The 23,005-nt window shown below is 54.0% G+C and overlaps 1 protein-coding gene across 4 annotated transcripts in view; it reads right to left on the bottom strand.

Annotated features, from left to right (window-relative positions):
* Positions 1-23,005, bottom strand: part of STS (steroid sulfatase) — a 75,835-nt gene that overhangs the window by 5,304 nt on the left and 47,526 nt on the right. For all 4 annotated transcript variants that reach the window (XM_079766075.1, XM_079766072.1, XM_079766073.1 and 1 more), the window contains exons 6-9: positions 20,812-20,948; positions 12,373-12,510; positions 12,110-12,269; positions 9,783-9,904 (exon numbers count right to left, since the gene is read on the bottom strand). In XM_079766075.1, coding sequence (XP_079622201.1) covers positions 9,783-9,904; positions 12,110-12,269; positions 12,373-12,510; positions 20,812-20,948 — 557 coding nt within the window. The remainder of the gene's footprint in view (positions 1-9,782; positions 9,905-12,109; positions 12,270-12,372; positions 12,511-20,811; positions 20,949-23,005) is intronic.

The raw sequence follows: 23,005 nt of genomic DNA, 5'->3' as shown, positions 1-23,005 counted from the left end.
CCAATGGGGGTGAGGCCGGCCGGGTCTGGGTCTCTTGCGATTTCGAAGCGCGTGCAGATGGGCGGGGACTTCACCCTGGGTCCCGTGGCGCGCCCCAGACGCTGACAGGAGGGAGATTTTCATATATATGTACTTTTCACTAATTTTCTTTCATCTCTGACACTTCCATTATAGAGAAAGGGCAAATAGCAGTATTAAAATATTCCCTCTAATGAATTCCCTTTTAACGTGCACGAATTTCGTGCACCGGGCCACGAGTCCTATATAATAAAAGGCTAAGAGGCCCACCGTCCCCTCGGGAGTTCGACCGACCCGGAGTTCGACTGCTCGCTAGGATGTGCGCTGACCACCAGGGGGTGACGCGGAAGGAAGGTAGGTCCCAGCCAGCAGCCGGGAGAAGGAGGGCCCCGATTGGACCGTGCTAGCCAGCCAGGCCTAGGCAACCTACCCGTGCACGAATTTCGTGCACCGGGCCACTAGTCCTATCTAATAAAAGAGTAATATGCAGATTGACGGTCACTCCAACACACCATCAGGCTGGCAGGGGAGCAGTTAGGCATCGATCAGGCTGGCAGGGGAGTGGTTAGGGGGTGATCAGGCTGGCAGGGGAGTGGTTAGGAGGTGATGAGGCTGGCAGGCAGAAGCGGTTAGGGGCGATCAGGAAGGCAGGCAGGCGAGCAGTTGGGAGCCAGCAGTCCTGGATTGTGAGAGGGATGTCCCAGATTGGAGAGGGTGCAGGCTGGGCTGAGGGACACACCCCAGACCATGCACGAGTTTCGTGCCCCGGGCCCCCGGTTTTCACATAAAATTGTAGCGTTTTGCCCCCTGGCAAGCATCACGCACCCGCCTAACTTGCTCTGATGATCTCTGTGTCGGCAGCAATTGCTGACTTCTCCAGCGACAGGTATTTAGCAACCAACTGACTGACCCAAATACGGAATGATCCACAGGCTCGGCTACAAGCCGTGGTCACGGGAGCGTGCACCGTCCCCCGCAGCCTCTGACCTCACCCACGCGTGTGCCCGCGAACCTCGCCCCGCGGCGGGTCTTGTTTTTTTGGGGGAGATCCGGGTCACACAGGGCAAGCAAGTATCTCACAGACGACCACATGACAGACAGCTGCAGTCTGTGTCGCCGGTGGAGGCTGGGGGAGGCGGACGTCACGTCTGTGTCGCTTTACACACGCTCGGCACACGTGTCTCACATGGACGCAGCGGGGCCGCCTCGTGGACATGCCCGGCTGCAGGAACCATTCCCGGGCATGGTGCCCGGCAGAGTCTCAGAAGACTGGGCAGCCCAGCTCAGCGTGGCGGAGCCTCGACCTATGAACCAGGAGGTCCCAGGTTCGATTCCTGGTCAAGGGCACAGGCCCGGGTTGCGGGCTCCATCCCCAGTAGGGGGCGTGCAGGAGGCAGCCGGTCCATGATGCTCTCTCATCATGGATGTTTCTCTCTCTCCCTCCCTCTCCCTTCTTCTCTGAAATCAATAAATATATTTTTAAAAATTTAAATCTCCCTGGCTGGGTTTGCTCAGTGGATAGAGCATCTACCTTCAGACTGAAGGGTCCCCGGTTCAATTCCGGTCAAGGGCACATGCCCGGGTTGCGGGCTCAATCCCCTGTAGGGGGCGTGCAGGAGGCAGCCGGTCCATGATTCTCTCTCATCATGGATGTTTCTCTCTCTCTCTCTCTCTCTCTCTCTCTCTCTCTCTCTCTCTCTCTCTCTGAAATCAATAATAATATATATTTTTTTTAAAAAAGAAAGAGCCCTAGCTGGTGTGGCTCAGTGGATAAAGCATCAGCCTGTGGACTGAAGGGTCCCAGGTTCGATTCCCGGTCAAGGGCACATGCCCGGGTTGCGGGCTCGATCCCCTGTAGGGGGCGTGCAGGAGGCAGCCGGTCCGTGATTCTCTCTCATCATAGATGTCTGTCTGTCTGTCTGTCTGTCTCTCTTCCTCTCTGAAATCAATCAATATATAAAATTATTTAAATGCCCTAGCCAGTTTTGCTCAGTGGATAGAGCATTGGCCCCCAGACTAAAGGGTCCCGGGTTCGATTCTGGTCAAGGGCACATGCCCAGGTTGCGGGCTCGATCCCCAGTAGGGGGCGTGCAGGAGGCAGCCGATCAGGGATGCTCTCTCATCATGGAAGTCTCTCTCTCTCTCTCTCTCTCTCTCTCTCTCCCTCTCCCTCCCTCTCTGTAAACATATCCTCAGGTGAGGATTAAAAACGAAATAAATAGAAACAAAACAAAACAAACAAACAAACAAAACCCACCCCACTCTGTGGATTTTCCTGTGGTTTATTTTCAGTCGCACACTCAGCACGCTGTCAGCGACTAGGAACGAAAGAAAAATCTGTCCTAGTTTTTTTGTGTGTGTGTTTTTTTCTCCCTTGAGAGCTGAATGCTTTTATAAAAAAAAAAATACAAAAAAAACACAAAACACACCAAAAAACACCTCGGTTTCCGTCTGCCCTTAAATCTGTTTTCGCTGCGGCACATCTTAAGATAGCTTTCGCCCTAACCGGCTTGGCTCAGTGGATAGAGCGTCGGCCTGCGGACGGAAGGGTCCCGGGTTCGATTCCGGTCAAGGGCATGGACCTTGGTTGCGGGCACATCCCCAGTCGGGGGTGTGCAGGAGGCAGCTGATGGATGTTTCTCTCTCATCGATGTTTCTAACTCTCTATCCCTCTCCCTTCCTCTCTGTAAAAAAAATCAATAAAATGTATTTAAAAAAGAAAAGATAGCTTTCCCTCCACTGAGGATTCTTAGAGAAAATGATACCTCGATGGAAATGGCTCGAACACATTAGCTCCTCACGGATCACTGCGATGCACAGTCCCCGGGATACGTGTGTTCAGCTGCTCGTCTTGACAGGAGAGATTTATGGGGGATGCTGGGAGGACAGCGTGGATGTCCCCAGAAATCACACCAGCGTGACCCGACAAAGAAGTTCACTTTTTATTTTTTTTAAGGGTTTAAAAAATATATATTTTTATTCATTTCAGACAGGAAAGGAGAGGGGGAGAGAGAGAGAGAGACAGAAACATCCAGGAGGAGAGAGAATCATGGACCGGCCGCCTCCTGCACGCCCCCTACTGGGGATGGAGCCCGCAACCCGGGCGTGTGCCCTGACCGGGAATCGAACCCGGGACCCTTCAGTCCGCAGGCGGACGCTCTATCCACTGAGCCACACCAGCCCGGGCTGGGAACCATTTTGTAGAATAAATTCTGTTAGGTACATAGTGCTTTTTCTGGTGATTTTTTTTTTTTACGTGATTGATTTTTATTTTTTTTTTAAATCACAAGAAAAAACAGTTTCCAACAGATTTGAATTGGAAAAGAGGCAGCATGTTGGAGGCCGCATCCCGTGGGAGTTCTGTCCGACCAGATGGTGCGGGGGCTCTGGCTGGTGTGGCTCAGTGGATAGAGCACCGGCCTGAGGACTGAAGGGTCCCCTGTACGTGAGCGTGTGTTTCCTGGAAAGAGTCACCTCCTTCAAATCCTGCAACCGTTTCTGGACCGGAGTTTCTACCTGCCTTTCCAGGTAAGCTTTATCCGTAAAAATCAAGCTGTCATCCGCCGAATTTTATTACTTTTTTTAGTTACTTACTAGAGGCCCAGTGCTTGAAATTTGTGCATGAGGTCGGGGGGGGGGGGTGTCCCTCAGCCTGGCCTGCACCCTCTCCAATCCGGGACCCCTTGGGGGATGTCCGACTGCTGGTTTAGGCCCTATCCCCGGGATCGGGCCTAAACCGGCAGTCGGACATCCCTCTCACAATCCGGGACCACTGGCTCCTAACCGCTCACCTGCCTGCCTGCCTGATCGCCCCTAACCATCTCTGCCTGCCTGCCTGATCACCCCTAACTGCCTCTGCATGCTTGCCTTATTGCCCCTAACCCCTCTGCCTACCTGATCACCCATAACTGCTCTCCCCTGCCGGCCTGATTGCTCCTAACTGCTCTCCCCTGCCGGCCTGATCGCCCCTAACTGCTCTCCCCTGCCGGCCTGATCACCCCTAACTGCCCTCCCCTGCCAGCCTGATCACCCCTAACGACTATTCCCAGCCAGCCTGATTGCCCCTAACTCAGTGGTCAGCAAACTGCGGCTCGCGAGCCACATGCGGCTCTCTGGCCCCTGGAGTGTGGCTCTTCCACAGAACACCACGGCCTGGGCGAGTCTGTGTTGAAGAAGTGGCGTTCAAAGAAGTTTAAGTTTAAAAAAGGTGGCTCTCCAAAGAAATTTCAATCGTTGTCCTGTTGATATTAGGCTCTGTGGACTCATGAGTTTGCCGACCACTGCCCTAACTGCTCTCCCCTGCTGGCCTGATTGCCCCTAACTGCCTTTGCCTCGGCCCCTGCCCCCGTGGCTTTGTCCGGAAGGACATCCGGAAGGACGTCTGGAAGATGTCCGGTCTATCCGGTCTAATTGGCATGTTACCCTTTTATTAGTATAGATTTAATTTTTTTTTAACTTGTCACTGAATTCATTGGGGTGACAGTGGCAAATAAAAGGATAGAGGCTACAGGTGTCTGATGGTATAAAACATCATCGGGACATTGTATGGTGTGTTCATCACCCCAAGTCCAGCCTCCTCCCTTCACCATTTATCCCCCGCTTACCCTCTCCTACCTCCCCCCACCTCCCTCCCCTCCGCTCATCACCATGTTGTTGTCTGTGTGCTTGAGTTTTATTTCCTTAATCCCTTCTTCACTTTGTACACCCAGCCCCCCAACACCCCTCCCGTCGGACAGCTGTCAGTCTGTTCTCTGTGTCCATGAGTCAGTTTCTATTTTACATCATCGATTCCTATCTCAAAGGTCAAAGCCAACCTTTTTTAACACACACGGAACGGCCAACGTCAAAATTGTGACCCTGTTACAACATCGGTTCCCTTTAACGTCCATGTGCAATGTCTCCTCGATGACCTAATCACACTGTCGTTGCAATCGTACCTAATAAGAGACAGACATGTAAATCGACCGTACCTCCGCGACGCCCACAGCCAACCAGGAGTGGGTATGCAAATTAGTCAAGTCAAAATTCCCGTTTTCATGCAAAAGAAAAAACAAGTAGCCCGTGCTACAGTCATGGTTTTGTGTCTTCTGTCCAAATGCCACAGGAATGACGGTATCAGATCGTCACGAAATCATGGCACCAGACTTGCACGGACAACTAAATTACAGAATTACGAGAGTATCCAGTGCACAAAGAGATTTGTGCAAGAGGCCTTCCTTCCCTTGGCGTCCAGCACCCGCTTTCCTCCGGCACCCGGGACCCAGGCCTTCACTCCGGCCAGAGTCTGCCGCCTTCGTCTTCACTGTGGCACTCCGATCCTGTAGATCCCTTCGTCCCTCCGCCCTCCCTCTCATACGGGGAGTCCTGCCCTGCCCCGCCCGGCCACTCCGCACCTCAAGCAGCTCGGCGGCTGCCATCTTTGGCCTCCTAATTTGCATACCCACTCCTGATTGGCTGTGGGCGTCGCGGAGGTACGGTCGATTTACATGTCTGTCTATTATTAGGTACGATTGCAACGACAGTGTGATCAGGTTATGGAGGAGACATTGCACGTGGACGTTAAAGGGAACCGATGTTATAACAGGGTCTCAAGAGATTCCTAGCCATTCATTTTCGGAAAATAACCATTTAGTACGTCTGCAATTGCAACACGTAGGCCTCCAGCTGGTCTCACCAACGGTAACTGGAACTTAGAAAGCTCGGCAGCCAATCCTGGCTCCCTAATGCCAGGAAGGCTAGCTATGTCTGAGGCAAGGAGCGGAGCCCGGATTGGCTGTGTCTGCCCATTGCTGTGGTGTCAATACTCCCAGCGCGGCCCACTTCACGTCAGCAAAGGTGTACACGCCGGCGGACTCCGGACCACGGAGGCGCCGGGTCCACCACACCGTGGCACGTGGCCAAACCCTGATGCTAAATCCATCTTACCTTTTCTAAGAAAGTATTTCTTAAGACATTTTCATTGATTTCAGAGAGGAAGGGAGAGGGAGAGAGAGAGAAACATCCATGATGAGAGAGAATCATGGATCGGCTGCCTCCTGCACGCCCCCATCTGGGGATGTGCCCGCAACCAAGGTACATGCCCTTGACTGGAATCGAACCTGGGACCCTTGAGTCCGCAGGCTGATGCTCTATCCACTGAGCCACACCAGTGAGGGCAAGAAAGTATTTTTTAAGACATATTTTCGGTGATTTCAGAGAGGAAGGGAGAGAAAGAGAGAGAGAGAGAAACATCCATGATGAGAGAGAATCATGGATCAGCTGCCTCCTGCACGCCCCCTACTGGGGATCGAGCCCACAACCTGGGCATGTGTCCTGACTGGGAATCGAACCCAGGACCTTTGAGCTCATAGGACTATGCCCAACCAACTGAGCGACACTGGCTAGGGCTATTTGATAGCCTTCTTTTTTCTTTAAATATACACTGAGTGGCCCGATTATGATGATCTCTGCTCTCTCCTGCCAGCCTGATCCCCCTAACTGCCTCTGCCTCGGCCCCACCACCATGGCTTTGTCCAGAAGGACGTCTGGAAGACATCCGGTCTAATTAGCATATTACCCTTTTATTGTTATAGATAAATTGGCAGTTGGACATCTCTCTCGCAATCCGGGATAGCTGGCTCCTAACTGCTCACCTGCCTGCCTTCCCTAACCACTCTGCTTGCCTGCCTGATCCCCCCTAACTGCTCTCCCCTGCTGGCCTGATTGCCCCTCACTGCTCTTTCCTGCTGGCCTGATCGCCCCTAACTGCCCTCCCCTGCAGGCCTGATCGACTCTAACTGCCCTCCCCTGCTGGCCTGATCCCCCTAACTGCTCTCCCCGGCAGGCCTGATTGCCCCTAACTGCTCTCCCCTGCCGGCCTGATCGCCCCTAACTGCTCTCCCCTGCCGGCCTGATACACGACTCCAGCATCGAGCCACCGTGACTTTGTGAATCCTCACGGAGGATACGTCTTCATTGATGTTTAGAGAGGGAGTGGAAGGGAGAGGGAGAGGGAGAGACAGACAGAGAGAGAGAGAGAAGCATGGATGTGAGAGAGACACATCGATGGGTTGCCTCCCACATGTGCCTGGACTGGGGCCGGGGATCGAGCCCGCAACCGAGGGACGTGCCCTTGACCGGAATCGAACCCAGGACCCTTCAGTCTGCAGGCGGACGCTCTATCCACTGAGCCACGCTGGCCAGGGCAGACAGGCTATGATTTCTACTCTTTCGTGGCTGGTTGGAGGCAGGAGATCCTAACAAATTGCCTGTATGTCTGTCCAAGGAGCAGATGTTTATCTCGGGAGCAGATTTTGTCCCGGGAGCAGCTGCCAATCAGAACTGGGTCTTGTTTCTCACACTTGGTCCTATTTTTTGCCTCTTCCTGTCTGTTTCCTCGTTCCTCCCCCATGTCAGCTGTTTCTTCAGCCCCTGACCACGTAGGTTCCTTCCAGCTTCTGGGCCTGTGGGGTGGAGGCGGGGGGAGGAATGGCTTTATTTAAACGGGATTTTGCCCAGTGTGGGACACCATGATCATACTTCTTGAAACGCCAGAGCCGCACGGAAACTTAGTTCTTTACATTTCTCACAGAACCGGGTGCCATACACGGACAGCCTTCCTTCAGTAGGTGGCTCCGCCCTAAATTTTTCCGTCCCTTCGTGGCTCAGGGGTGGAGCGTCAACCTATGAACCAGGAGGTCACGGTTCGATTCCTGGTCAGGGCCCAAGTTGCAGGCTCGATCCCCAGTAGGGGGCATGCAGGAGGCAGCTGATCCATGATTCTCTCTCATCATTGATTAGAGGCCCGGTGCACGATATTCGTGCACAGGGTGAAGGGGGGCATCCATCAGCCTGGTCTGCACCCTCTCCAATCCGGGACCCCTCAGGGGATGTCCAACTACTGGTTTAGGCCCGATCCCTCTCGCAAACCGGGACAGTTGGCTCCTAACTGCTCCCCTTCCTGCCTGATCCCTCTAACTGCTCTCCCCTGCCAGCCTGATCCCCCTAACTGCTCCCACCTGCCGGCCTGATCCCCCTAACTCCTCTCGCCTGCCAGCCTGATCCCCCTAACTGCCCTCCCCTGCCAGCGTGATGGCCCCTAACTGCTTCTGCCTCAGCCCCACCACCATGGCTTTGTCCAGAAGGACGTTCGGAAGACATCCGGTCTAATTAACATATTACCCTTTTATTAGTATAGGGAAACCGGCAGTTGGACATCCCTCTCACAATCCAGGACTGCTGGCTCCTAACCGCTTGCCTGCCTGCCTGCCCTAACCACTCTGCCTGCCTGCCTGATCCCCCTAACTGCTCTCCCCTGCTGGCCTGATCGCCCCTAACTGCTCTCCCCTGCCGGCCTGATCCCCCTAATTTCTCTCCCCTGCTGGCCTGATCCCCCTAACTGCTCTCCCCTGCTGGCCTGATCACCCTAACTGGTCTCCACTGCTGGCCTGATCACCCCTAACTGCCCTCCCCTGCTGGCCTGATTGCCCCTAACCGCCTCTGCCTCGGCCCCGCCACCGTGGCTTTGTCCGGAAGGACATCTGGAAGAAGTCCGATCTAATTAGCATATTACCCTTTCATTAGTATAGATGCTTCTATCTCTCTCTCTCCTTCTGCCTTCCTCTCTGAAATCAAGAAAAAAAGTTATATTTTTTAATCCTTTAAAAAAATAAAAAAATTAAGTACTTTGTAGGGTCAAGCCGGTGTGATTTCTGTGGTTAGCAGAACGGTTGCAATTTTCCACTTTCAACATAATAGAGGGAGGCCTGTCCATACATCTTTGGCCAACAGACCAGATAAGTAGGGATGGGGACACGGAGGCGTTGGGAGCCAGTACGAGTCTCGCTCCGAGTCTGAGAAGCAGCCATCGCTTGGGAGGTGAGCAGACGTCCTGGGAGAGGGGTGCCTCCAGGGCCGAACCCCCAAACCCAGTAGAAAAAAACGGGAGATTTCGTTGACCTCCGATGCGTGACCTCAAAGTCCAACCTCCACACCTGCCTCCAGCACACACCCCGGTCGCAGTCACAGTTCCCGGATTTCCAGATTCCGAGGCGTCTCAGTCACACGGACAACACTCGGGTTCTAAGTGGAACGATACGAAGAAAACACCACACACAAAAAGCCACTCGTCTTACAACCACCACCTGGTTCCACTCGTACCTTCGGGCTGGTAAGGAAAAGGACATGACTCTTAAGACCGGCGTCGGAAAACCCAAATTCGACGGCACCACCCGAGGAACGCGCAGTAGGACAAACACCGCAACATCCACGCCTCAGAACATGGTGTCTGGGACAAAACCCACAGGGCCCGTGACGACATACAGACGGACGAGCCGTGACACGCCCCCCTCTGAGAAGGTCCGTGAGCGCGGGCGGAGGGCGCCGCGTTGTGGCCGGATGGACAAGCCACATCCAGGAAAGACCCGGAGGGAAATGCCTGCAGGTGGAGAGGGGGCGACAAGCCCCAGTCGGCCATGCACGGAGCGAGCGGGGAGGCAGACACTCGGCTCGGAGCATCCGAGCGCCCTCTGCTGATGCCGGAGCCACCACTGGCGTAGACGTGGGCGAACGCCAAGGTCAAGTACCTCCCCGCCCCCCCGGACAACCCTGGGACCTGAAGCAGGAAGAGCAGAGAGGAGATAGGGTTCCACGCCCAGCCAAGCGCCCTGCACCCGAGCCATCCATCGACCGGCCGCTGCAGAGCAGAGCCCTCTGGGAGCTGAACCCACGCCCGCGGCAGGGAATGCACGGGGCAGCGGATGCCCGCCCGGGGAGCGGTCACTCACTGTTGGGCGGGTGCCAGCGCACGGCGTTGAGGTAGAAGTTGCAGTAGTGGAAGAGGAACTCGTGGTCTGAGCGCTGGGTCTCGCCTCGCAGGAGGGGCATCAGGTCGCGTCCGTCGATGATCCTGCGGGGTCGGCCAGGAGGGCGTGAGGGTGTGAGTGGCCGTCGCCTCCTAGGACTAAACGGCTCCCCACCCCCGCCACCCCGCCTCCCGTATCGAGAGCAGCATCGTTGTAATGAAGTCACCGACATGAAGTACCCTCCCCGACTCTGCTGGGTACCCCATATGCAATGCAGGGAGGTCAGCATTTTTAAAAAAATATAAATATCTGATTGATTTTTTTACAGAGAGGAAGGGAGAGGGAGAGAGAGTTAGAAACATCGACGAGAGAGAAACATCCATCAGCTCCCTCCTGCACGCCCCCCACTGGGGATGTGCCCGCAACCAAGGTACATGCCCTTGATCGGGAATTGAACCCGGGACCCTTCCGTCCGCAGGCCGACGCTCTGTCCACTGGGCCACACAGGTCAGGGCTCTGCATTTTTTTAATCCTCCCAACAGAATCACAAGTTGAGGCTGTTATCATTCCATACCCGGCCGGCCTGGCTCAGTGGTTGAGCGTCGACCTAGGAACCAGGAGGTCACGGTTCGATTCCCGGTCAAGGGCACATGCCCAGGTTGCGGGCTCCATGCCCATTGTGGGGTGTGCAGGCAGTCGGACATCCTTCTCACAATCCAGGACGGCTGGCTCCCAACTGCTCGCCCGCCTGCCTTCCTGATTGCCCCTAACCGCTTCAACCTGCCAGCCTAATCACCCCCTAACCACTCCCCTGCCAGCCTGATTGATGCCTATCTGCTCCCCTGCCAGCCTAATTGCCCCTAACTGCCCTCCCCTGCAGGCCTGGTCCCCCTTCAACTGCCCTTCCCTGCAGGCCTAGTCCCCCCCCAACTGCCCTCCCCTGCAGGTCTGGTCCCCCCCAACTGCCCTCCCCTGCTGGCCTGGTCCCCCGCAACTGCCCTCCCCTGCAGGCCTGGTTACCCCTAACTGCCCTCCCCTGCAGGCCTGGGTCCCCCCAACTGCTCTCCCCCGCAGGCCTGGGTCCCCCCAACTGTCCTTCCCTGCAGGCCTGGTCGCCCCTAACTGCCCTCCCCTGTTGGCCTGGTCCCTCTCAACTGCCCTCCCCTGCAGGCCTAGTCCCCCCTAACTGCCCTCCCCTGCAGGCCTGGTCCCTCCCAACTGCCCTCCCCTGCTGGCCATCTTGTGGTGCCCATCTTGTGCCCACATGGGGGCAGCCATCTTTGACCACATAGGGGCAGCCATCTTGTGTGTTGGGGTGATGGTCAATTTGCATATTACCCATTTATTAGATAGGATGTATATGGAGACTTATTCCAAGGGTAAGAAAGAGGGCCAACGAGGAGACGAGATCGGGAGTGAAATTTTTGGCGTCAGAGAAGGCTTTTGATGAGTAACCACTGCCCCTCATCACGGGAAGACTGACAACCTCGTGGCTGAGACACTCGAGCCCCGGAGGCACCCTGCTCTTTGCAACCCCCAGCCCCTACTGCCTGTAATCTGACCCCGGGGGTGCCCGGAGGCACCCACACTCTGCAAAACCCCCAGCCCCAGCCCCCATGACTTGTAACCTGTAATTAATGAGTATCCCGTGCCCACTTCCCCAGGCCTGTAATCCCTACTTCCCCACATAATCCTTCTCCTTCTACCCCATATACACAGCGGGCTTATGGGGGCGCAGAGCAGAAGTTTGTGGGTGACCTGCTGCCCTCCCAACTGCCGGGAGGATTGGAATACACGCTCCTTTAGGATTCAACTCCCGTCTCCACTGAATTGGCTCAAGTAGCAACAGGCGGCCCGGCCCGGCCCCCTCGGCTGTCTGGTGACAGAACCGTGACCCCCTGGTTCCTAGGTCAATGCTCAACCGGTGAGCCAGGCCGGCCAGGTATGGAATGATAGGAGCCTCAACTTGTGATGCTGTTGGGAAGGATTAAAAAAAAAAAGCTGAGCCCTGACCGGTGTGGCTCAGTGGGTAGAGCGTCGGCCTGCGGACGGAAGGGTCCCCGGTTCGATTCCGGTCAAGGGCACGGACCTTGGTTGTGGGCACATTCCCAGTGGGGGGTGTGCAGGAGGCAGCTCAGACCCGGACCGGACACCTCGGTTATCCGGTGACATAACCGGGGGCGGAGAACGCGTCCCGCTGGAGCTAACACGCAACACGCCCGGGGGAACCGGAACCCACCCGCCCCGGACGTGCGAGCGAGAGCACGCCACGCCACGCCACGCCACGCCCCGCGTCTCGGGTCACGTACCTGTCCTCGGGCAGCGGGGCCCCGGCCAGCTTGACCACGGTGGGGAAGATGTCCATGTTGCTGGTGGGCTCGGAGATCTCCAGCCCGGCCCCGAGCACGCCCGGCCACCACAGCAGCCCCGGCACACGGATGCCTCCTTCCCAGTTGTTCCCTTTGCCGCCTGAAACGCCAACGGGGGGGGGAGGGGGCAACAGGTGAGTCTCCGGAGGCCGGCCCGCCGGGTGGGGGAGGCGGGGGGGGGCCACGGCGGGGCCCGCTCTGACCTTTGAAGATGCCGTTGCTCCCCCCGTGACGCTCGCCTTTGGGGGTGACCTCCTCGACGTGGGCGCCCTGGTCGGAGGTGAAGTAGACCAGGGTGTTGTTGGTCAGCTGCAGCTCCTCTAGGACATTCAGGATCTGCCCTGCAGGGGAGAGAGAGACCCCCGTCCAGTGTGAAAATCCCCACGCGTTCCAAGGGAGACATCTCCACGCTTGCTAAGTGTCCGGTCGACCAGTCGGCCGGTCAACCAATCAAAGCGTTAACATGCTAATGATAGGCAAAGGCTGCTCAACTGCTCGCTATGACGTGCACGGACCACCAGGGGGCAGACAGTCAACTGGTCGACCAGTTGCTATAAGATGCACTGACCACCAGGGGGCAGACAGTCAACTGGTCGACCAGTTGCTATAAGATGCACTGACCAGTTGCTATAAGATGCACTGATCACCAGGGGGCAGACAGTCAACTGGCCGACCAGTTGCTATAAGATGCACTGACCAGTTGCTATAAGATGCACTGACCACCAGGGGGCACACAGTCAACTGGTCGACCAGTTGCTATAAGATGCACTGACCAGTTGCTATAAGATGCACTGACCACCAAGGGGCAGATAGTCAACTGGTCGACCAGTTGCTATAAGATGCACTGACCACCAGGGGGCACACAGTCAACTGGTCGACCAGTTGCTATAACATGCACGGACCAGTTGCTATAAGATGCACTGACCAGTTGCTATAAGATGCACTGACCACCAGGGGGCACACAGTCAACTGGTCGACCAGTTGCTATAAGATGCACGGACCAGTTGCTATAAGATGCACTGACCACCAGGGGGCAGACAGTCAACTGGTCGACCAGTTGCTATGATGTGCACTGACCACCAGGGGGCAGATGCTCTGACTGGTAGGCTGATTGGGACTGAGTGAGATGGACCGGACACGCCCTGGAGCCCTCCCGCGGACCCTCCCCACTGGCCAACCTCCTGTGTCCCTCCCCGGCCCCGATCGTGCACCGGTGGGGTCCCTCGGCCTGGCCTGCACCCTCTCGCAATCTGGGACCCCTCGGGGGATGTCGGAGAGCCGGTTTCGGCCCGATCCCGCAGGCCAGGCCGAGGGACCCTACTGGTGCCTGAATTCATGCACCGGGCCTCTAGTTCATAAATCAGGCGTCCTCAAACGACGGCCCGCGGGCCACAGGCGGGTGTTTTTTGCCGTGTTGTGTTTTTACTTCAAAATAAGATGTGTGCAGTGTGCATAGGAATTTGTTCATAGTTTTTTTTTTTAAACTACAGTCCGGCCCTCCAACGGTCTGAGGGACAGTGAACTGGCCCCCCGTTTAAAAAGTTCGAGGACCCCCTGTCATAAATAATGAAACAAGAATACGCTATTTCACATACTGACCACAGTGCTCCTACTTTCTCCCGCCCGGTATGCAGGTCTAACGTATTCCTCTCCGACACACTGTGCACAGAATTCCCCCCGGGAATGCACGCTCCCAAATTACTCTCGGCTTCACACGCGGCACGTCCCGGGTCCGCGAATATTATTCCTCAGGAAGGTTCCCCGGGGAGAAGGCCACCAATTTATAGAGGCCGATGGTTCTCAATGACCCGTGTGCGTGCCGCGGGGCCGCTGATAAGCGACGTGTTTTCCTTCCGAAACCTCTCATCTCGCTCCCCGGGTGAAACCAACTCGATGGAAAATGAGCCGTTTGGAGAGCAATTTGTCACCGAACGGCAGACAGACCACGCAGGCCGGCTCGTCCGGCAGACGAGAGCGCGTCCCGGCCGCCCTGGGGTGACCCTGACAGAGAACACGTGGGGATGGGACAGCCTGCCTCCTCGCTGTGGACGGGGGCTCACAGGGGAAGATTAAATCCTGGAGAGAGCCCTGGCCGGTGTGGCTCAGTGGATAGAGCGTCGGCCTGCAGACCGAAGGGTCCCGAGTTCGATTCCGGTCAAGGGCATGTACCTGGGTTGCAGGCTCCTCCCCCGGCCCAGGCTCTGGTCGGGACACGTGCAGGAGGCAACCCATCGATGTGTTTCTCTCACATTAATGTTTCTCTCTGTCTCTCCTTCTCTCTAAAAATCAATGGAAAAATATATTTGGGGGAGGGTTAAAAAACACAAAAACTAATAAATCCTAGCGAGTGAGTTCCTTCACCCACGGGGTCTCTCCACATACAAGTGCTCAGCCACTGTTGACGGTATTTTTCCGTGTAGAAGGCCCGCCCAACATCTACACCACGGAATACTACGCAGCTGTGAAAAAGAAGGAATTCTTACCCTTTGCAGCAGCATGGATGGAACTGGAGAGCATTATGCTGAGTGAAATACTACGATCTCTGAACGCATAATAATCTGGCCACTCAGAGTGTGTGTATGTATAATATACATGAGGCCCGGTGCATGAATTCGTGCATGGGTGGGGTCCGGCCAGCCTGGCCAGGGGGAGGGGACATGGGCGACATGGGCGGTTGGCCGGCCTGCCTGCTGGTCGAACTCCTGGTCAAGGGGACAATTTGCATATTAGCCTTTTATTCTATAGGATAGACACGGAGTGGCCCGATGATTATGCGTTCAGAGATCATCATCATCTGGCCACTCAGTGTAAGCCAGTCAGTGAAAGAAAAATACCACATGACCTCACTCATTTAAGGATAATAAAGAACATTATAACCTGATGAACAAAAAGATAGATACAGAGGCAGCAGAGAAGCATGGAACAGACTGTCAAATTACAGCGGGAAGGCTGGGGAGGGTTGCGGGGGGGGGGGCGGGCGCGCGGTAACAGATCAACCGAAGGACTTGTATGCGTGCATATAAGCACAACCCATGGATGCAAGACACTGGGGGGCGGGGGGGACGGGGGGTGAGGGCTTGTGCCAGGGGGTAGGGGAGGCCGGGGGAAGGTCAATGGGGGGAAAAAAGAGAGACATATGTACTACTATGTGTAATACTTTAGACAATAAAATAAAATTTATAGAAAAGACCCGCCCATGTATAAGACGCTCCCCCCCACCCCCCACTTTTCCAACCCAAAATTAAGACGTCAATATTGTAAACGTTCTGCTGGTTTTCTCTGAAGACCTTCTCCACTGTCTGATCGTACACTCCGATCGAGACTGAGCGAGACGGGCCCTGGAGCCCTCCCGCGGTCCCTCCCCGGCTGGCCAACCTCCCGCGTCCCTCCCCGGCCCTGATCGTGCACCGGTGGGGTCCCTCGGCCTGGCCTGCGCCCTCTCGCCATCCAGGACCCCTCGGGGGATGTCGGAGAGCCGGTTTCGGCTTGATCCCGCAGGCCAGGCTGAGGAACCCCACTGGTGCACGAATTCATGCACTGGGCCTCTAGTCTATATATATAAAAGCCTAAGCAATAGGTTGACCAGTAGCTATTATGTGCACTGACCACCAGGGGGCAGACACTCAACGCAGAAACTGGCTCCTCGTGGTCAGTGTGCTCCAGCCACCAACATCCCGCGGCTGGCCAACCTCCCACAGTCCCTCCCCCCGGCCGGCCGTGGTTCTTCCCGCTCTTCCTGCCCGCCCCCCCCCCCCCTCAACCAGTAGGCCCTGATTGCTGGCCAGGCCAAGAGACCCCACCTGTGCACGAATTCGTGCACCAGGCCTCTAGTGGTTCCCTAAGTGGCCAGACCGAAGGCTTTCATGGTTGAGCGATTGTTGGTCACTCGCTATGTAATTATTACCGAGGTGCTGGCTGCCGCTAGGGTGTTGTGGCTATTATTCCTGGTATCCAAATGCGACCGCCTCTCTTAGTCATCCCGCTTGAATGAACGGGGCCACGGATTCCTTGGTAATGCACGATGTTGCCCTCTTTATGGGAAGCATTCATAAAACGGTGTGAGAAACTCTTTCACTGTGAGTTGTAAAATTCGAGGTAAAAATCATGCCTGCCCCGGGCACCTCCGGGCAGGGCTTGGTGAAAAACGCTAACATGACTAGAGAGTGTGCGAAACCCGGAGAAGCGTGATTTACGAGCGGAATGACGTTGGAGAACCACAACGGGCATTCCACACGATGAATTTCCAAATTAATATCACGGCCCAAAGTCTACATCACCTGGCCTGCCTCGGCCCTGACCCGGGCCCTCGCCCAACCCTGTCCCTCTCCTCCAGGCTCAGGGGGCAAAAACCTTTCTCCATGAAAATGGACTATTTGGTCCCAAACACAGAATTACCAGAAAGTCACATAAAAAAAGAAAAACGCAGAGAAAGAAAAACATCCACAATGCATGTTTCCTTCATCGCTGCTGCCCTGCTATTGAATTTTCCGGTACCCGGGGTTATGGTACGGTTTACAGATGTGTACGCCTGAAAGAAACATACACAATAAAGAACAGGCTCAGGGAGGACAAGTAAATACATTTCCGAAGATAAGGATTAATCCGCAAGAATAAGGCATTTACAATTAATGCAGTTGAGCCCGGACGGTGTGGCTCAGGGGTTGAGCATTGACCTACAAAGCAGAAGGTCACGGTTTGATTCCCGGTCAAGGGCACATGCCCGGGTTGCGGGCTGGATCCCCAGTAGGGGGCGTGCAGGAGGCAGCTGATCAATGATTCTCTCTCCTCATGGATGTTTCTGTCTCTCTCTCCTTCTCCCTTCCTCTCTGAAATCAATAAAAATGTATTTTTTAAAAAGAAGTAATCGGTGCTTAAGGACAAAGGCAGTGATGGCAACAAGGGACACACAGATAGAAGCTAGTTTAACTGTCCCTCCTCTTGGTTGGGTGACAGTCCACAGTCCTATGCTATCTCCAGGGCTCTGGGCAAGTCCATTTACTTTGCAAACTTTACTTCCCTGTAAAGTGGGCTGCTTCATTTTAACCATCATCAGTTCCTTCCCCCTCCTATCATCATCTTTGCTGATTTCATCATCCTCATTTCTCACCACCACCTTCATCACCGTCATCATCGCCATTGTCTTTGTCACCAACATCACCACCATCATCACCACCATCTTCATCATCACCATCACCATCATCACTGTCATCATTACCATCATCATCACTATCATTATCACCATCCCCATCATCACCATCACCATCATCATCATCACCATCTTCATCATCATCACCATTGTCTTTATCACCAACACTGCCATCATTATCACCACCATCACGATCTTTATCACCATAACTACCATCATCATCAACACCATCTTCATCATCACCATCATTATCACCATTGTCTTTATCACCATCACCATCACCACCATCAGCATCACCGTCACCATCTTTACCATAATCATCTTCATCATCATCATCACCATCACCATCATCACCACCATCACCATCATCAACACCATCATCATCATTATCACCATCACCATCACCATCATCCTCACTATCATTATCACTGTCCCCATCACCACCATCACCATCGTTTTCACCATCACTACCATCATCATCATCACCATCTTCATCATCACCACCATCATTATCACCATTGTCTTTATCACCATCACCATCACCATCTTCATCACCATCACTACCATCATCATCACCATCTTCATCACCATCATCACCACCATCACCATCATCAATACCATCACCATCATCAACACCATCACTACCATCATCACCATCTTCATCACCATCATCACCACTATCACCATCACCATCATCACCACCATCACCACCATCATCACCATCACCATCTTCATCATCATCACTACCATCATCATCACCATCTTCACATCATCATCACCATTACCATCATCATCACCATCATCACCATCACCACTATCACCATCACCACTATCATCACCATCACCACCATCATCACCATCACCATCATCATCACTACTATCACCATCATCATCACCATCACCTCCATCTTCATCATTATCACCATCACCATCACCACCATCACCTCCATCATCATCACTACTATCACCATCATCATCACCATCACCTCCATCTTCATCACCATCACCACCATCATCACCATCACCTCCATCTTCATCACCATCACCACCATCATCACCATCACCTCCATCTTCATCAACAGCAGCACTGTCATCACCATCATATCTCTTAAGTGCTTGCAAAAACCCTTAGCACAGTGCCAGGCCCCAGTGAGGTGACTCTGTTATCCCCCCCGAACGTTTAATCGTGATTAATGTGCCACCTACTCCGAGCCGTGTGCTTTCAAATGCCCCCTTTGCATTCACACGAGAGTCTCGCGTTTAAAAGAAGGCCCCATTTATCAAGAATAAAGGCGTCTAAAAAATTCAAGACAGGCAACAGGACACACAGAACCCCAAGGGAAATACACAGCCTCAGGGCTGAGATTACATCCTGCAACGAACAAAAGAACAGCAGAGCGAACGCTGGCATTGCTGGTGTGGGTCCTGCCACGTTAGTATTCCGGGGGCAGCTGCGTTGTAAACCCTTGTCCTGGATGTAAAGGAAGATAGATCTGGAGTCACCACCGGCTCGACTGCTTGGAACATCCTTGCAAAGCAACCTTATCCAATCCCACGTTCAGGCACCTGCGCCCCGAACGGAACTAACAGGCAAAATAGAGACAGACTTGCCCGGCCGGCATGGCTCAGGGGTTGAGCATCCATCTATGAACCAGGAGGTCACGGTTCGATTCCCGGTCAAGGGCGCATGCCCGGGGTTGTGGGCTCCATCCCCAGTGTAGGGGGCGTGCAGGAGGCAGCCGATCCGTGATTCTCTCTCATCACGGATGTTTCTATCTCTCTCTTCCTCTCTCCTTTCCTCTCTGAGGTCAATAAAAAAATGTTTTTTTAAAAGAGAGAGATGAACTATTCACCCATCCCCACAACAAAACATTCTCCTGATGTACCTCACTCAGGAGCAGGAAATACACCCTGATGGACACGCAACATGTTAAGGAGAAATGAAAGGAGGCGGGCTCACATCGGTGGACGCAAGGGCCCTACGCATAACGGGCTGTTCTTATAAATCTCATTAGGGCGACTGCTCTGATGTTGTTTTTCCCGGAACTCATCATCTGGACTTATTTCTGTTGTTTTGTAGAATCGCAGAGGGGTACAGAGAGAAAAACAAAAACAAACAAAAACCCAACAACGTAGACCTTGCCTCGTCTGAATTCTTCACGGAAAGATGATGGACGGAAACCTAGAGATTTAAGACATGGCCCCAGTGGACAGAGGGAGTTAAACAAAGAGGCCAGAAGCCGGGACAGAAGTCCAGTCTTCTCGTTTCTGAGGACAGTGAGCCTTGTAAGATTTAAACAAAGCAAAGAAAGAAAGGAAACAAACAACAACAACAACAAAAAAAACAACAAAGAAGAATCTGTCCTTGTGATCACCACAATGAGCGGCCATCCTCACCTTCAATTTGCTGCTTAAATTAAACCAAGAGGCAGCTGGCGTGGCTCAGTGGTGGAGCATCGACCTAAGAACCAGGAGGTCAGGTTTCGATTCCCGGTCAAGGGCACATGCCTGGGTTGTGGGCTCGATCCCCAGTAGGGGGCGTGCAGGAGGCAGCCGGTCCATGATTCTCTCTCATCACGGATGTTTCTATCTCTCTCTCTGCCTCTCCCTTCCTCCCTGAAATCAACAATCCTATATAATAAAACCCTAATATGCAAATTGACCGAACAGCAGAACGACCGGTCGCTATGACAGGCACTGACCACCAGGGGGCAGACGCTTAACACAGGAGCTCTCCCCCTGGTGGTCAGTGTGCTCCCACCGGGGGGAGCGCCGCTCAGCCAGAAGCCGGGCTCACGGCTGGCGAGCACAGCAGCGGTAACGAGAATCTCTCCCGCCTCCACGGCAGGGGGACATCCCCCAAGGGGTCCCGGACAGCCAGAGGGTGCAGGCCGGGATGAGGGACCCCCCGCCACCCCGCCGCCCCTCAGTGCACGAATGTTGTGCACTGGGCCTCTAATATACATATATACATCTATACTAATAAAAGCCTTGGGGGTGATCAGGCCAGCAGGGGAGGGTATTTGGGGGCAATTAGGCCTGCAGAGGAGCAGTTAGGGGGCAATCAGGCCAGCAAGGGAGCAGTTAGGGGGCAATCAGGCAGGTAGGTGAGCGGTTAGGAGCCAGCGGTCCCGGATTGTGAGAGGGATGTCCAACTGCAGGTTTAGGCCCGATTCCACAGGGATCGGGCCTAAACCTGCAGTTGGACATCCCCCGAGGGGTCCCATATTAGAGAGGGTGCAAACTGGGCTGAGAGACACCCTCCCCAGTGCACGAATTTCGTGCACCGGGCCTCTAGTATGTATATATATATATATATATATATATATATATATATTTTTTTTTATTTATTTATTTATTTTTTTTTTTTTTAAAGCACATTTTCGGCCTATAACGGTATCAGGAATTGGGTGGGAATTCATAGAATTCAGCCGGAGGGAGGAAAAGACGCAGCCACATCTCACGTTCACACGGGGGGGACAAGGAACTCACGTACCGACACCCCAGTCCATCTCCTCGGCCGCGTCGCCGTAGGCGCCGTGCTTGCTCTTCCCGGCAAAGTCCTTGGAGGCGTACAGGGCCGTGTGCACCTGGATGGAGGAGAAGACGAGCAGGAAGGGTCTCTCGGCATTCCTGCAAAAAAATAAAAAAATAAAAAAATAATAATAATCCAATATAATAAAAGGCTAATATGCAAATCGACCCAAAAGCATGACTGGTTGTTATGACATGCACTCACCACCAGGGGGCAGACACTCATGGCTGGCGAGTGCATCGGCGGTGGCGGGAGCCTCTCCCACCTCCTCCGTGGCCTCGCTAAGGATGTCCGACTGATGGACATACCCCGGGGGCTCCCGGACTGTGAGAGGGCGCAGCCCCGTCTCCCGAGTGCACAAATTTCGTGCACCGGGCCTCTAGCAATAATAACAAAAATCCCGAGAGCAACGTTAGCACCTTTACCCCGTTCCGATGAGGATCAAAGCTGGACGGCGCAACAGTCCGGAAAACTCTGTGATCCACAAATAAGAACACCCACCAAGTCCTGGCCGGTGTGGCTCAGTGGATAGAGCCTCGGCCTGCGGACTGAAGGGTCCCGAGTTCGATTCCCGGTCAAGGGCACATGCCCGGGTTGCAGGCTCCATCCCCAGTGGGGGGAGTGCAGGAGGCAGCCGATCCATAATTCTCTCTCATCATGGATGTTTCTCTCTCTCCCCCTCCCTCTCCCTTCTTCTCTGAAATCAATTTAAAAAATAAATAAATAAGAACATCCATCAAGCCCTAGCCGGTGTGGCTCAGTGGATAGAGCGTCGGCCTGTGGACTGAAGGTCCCGGGTTCAATTCCGGTAAAGGGCACATGCCTCAATTGCAGGTTCGAACCTGGGCCAGCCCCGGTTGGGGAGCGTGCAGGAGGCCACCCATCAGTGTCCCTCTCACATCGGTGTTTCTCTCTGTGTCTCCCCCTCCCTTCCACTGTCTCTAAAAATCAATGGAAAAACAACAACAACAAAAAGAATATCCACCAAGACTCTGGCTGGTGTTGCTCAGTGGATAGAGCGTCGGCCTGCAGACTGAAGGGTCCCGGGTTCGATTCCTGGTCAGGGCTCATGCCCGAGTTGCAGGCTCGACCCCCACTAGGGGGCGTGCAGGACGCAGCCTATAGGATGTTTCTCATCCATATTTCTTTCCCTCTCCCTTCCTCTCTCTCTAAAACAAATAAGTAAGTAAATAAATATTTTTTAAAACTATTATCGACCAAGGCATTCCATTGGCAATTTCTTTTTTTTATTTATTTTTTTAAATATATTTTATTGATTTTTTTTTACAGAGAGGAAGGGAGAGGGATAGAGAGTCAGAAACATCAATGAGAGAGAAACATCCACCAGCTGCCTCCTGCACGCCCCCCACTGGGGATGTGCCCGCAACCAAGGTACACGCCCTTGACCGGAATCGAACCCAGGACCCTTGAGTCCGCAGGCCGACGCTCTACCCACTGAGCCACACCAGTCGGGGCCCGTGGATCATTTCTAAGAGTAAAAGCCCTTGAAGAGTGTGGAGGAGCTGAACGTAAGCCAGGGGTATGCCATGGACTCACCCCGGGAAACACCATTCCTTCTTCTCAAAACGCAGATTACGGACCTAAAAATAGCCCCCCCCACACACTCAGACTCCCCCAAATGAACATGCCATGACATATGTACCCGTCCCTAAATAGACAGTTACATTATGCATGATGCGTGGGTACAACTTCACGCTCATCTCTTCTCCCGTTTATTTTTAGATTCAATGTTAAGGGGGGGGAAAAGAAAAGATAAAAGAAGCTGAAAAAGTCCATCTTCCGAGCACATATACGGTCACGGCAGGAAGGACAAGCTCGGGGCTGACAGATTTGCTGAGAAGGAAGAGCTGGGGGGGGGGGGGGACCCAAAGAGTTGAAGCTAGAGGAAGCAATCCGCATGGTGGGCGGGATCACGTGATCGAGGGGAGCATAAAAGAAATAAATGAAAAGGTGGGAACAATAAGCAAACCACGGAGCCCCAGTCAATGCCATTCGCGGTGAGCAGAGTGACGGCGGGGGAGTGGAGTCGAAGACGCGCCACTTTGGCGTTCAGTCCGAGCCACGGAATGTGACCTTGTCTGGGAAATGTCGGGAAAACCCCGGCGGGAGGGACCAGGCCATGCTCAACGCCCTC

This window comes from Cnephaeus nilssonii (assembly GCF_951640355.1).
Source record: "Cnephaeus nilssonii genome assembly, chromosome: Y".
NCBI lineage: Eukaryota > Metazoa > Chordata > Mammalia > Chiroptera > Vespertilionidae > Cnephaeus > Cnephaeus nilssonii.
This window is presented reverse-complemented; position numbering and strand designations above follow the sequence as displayed.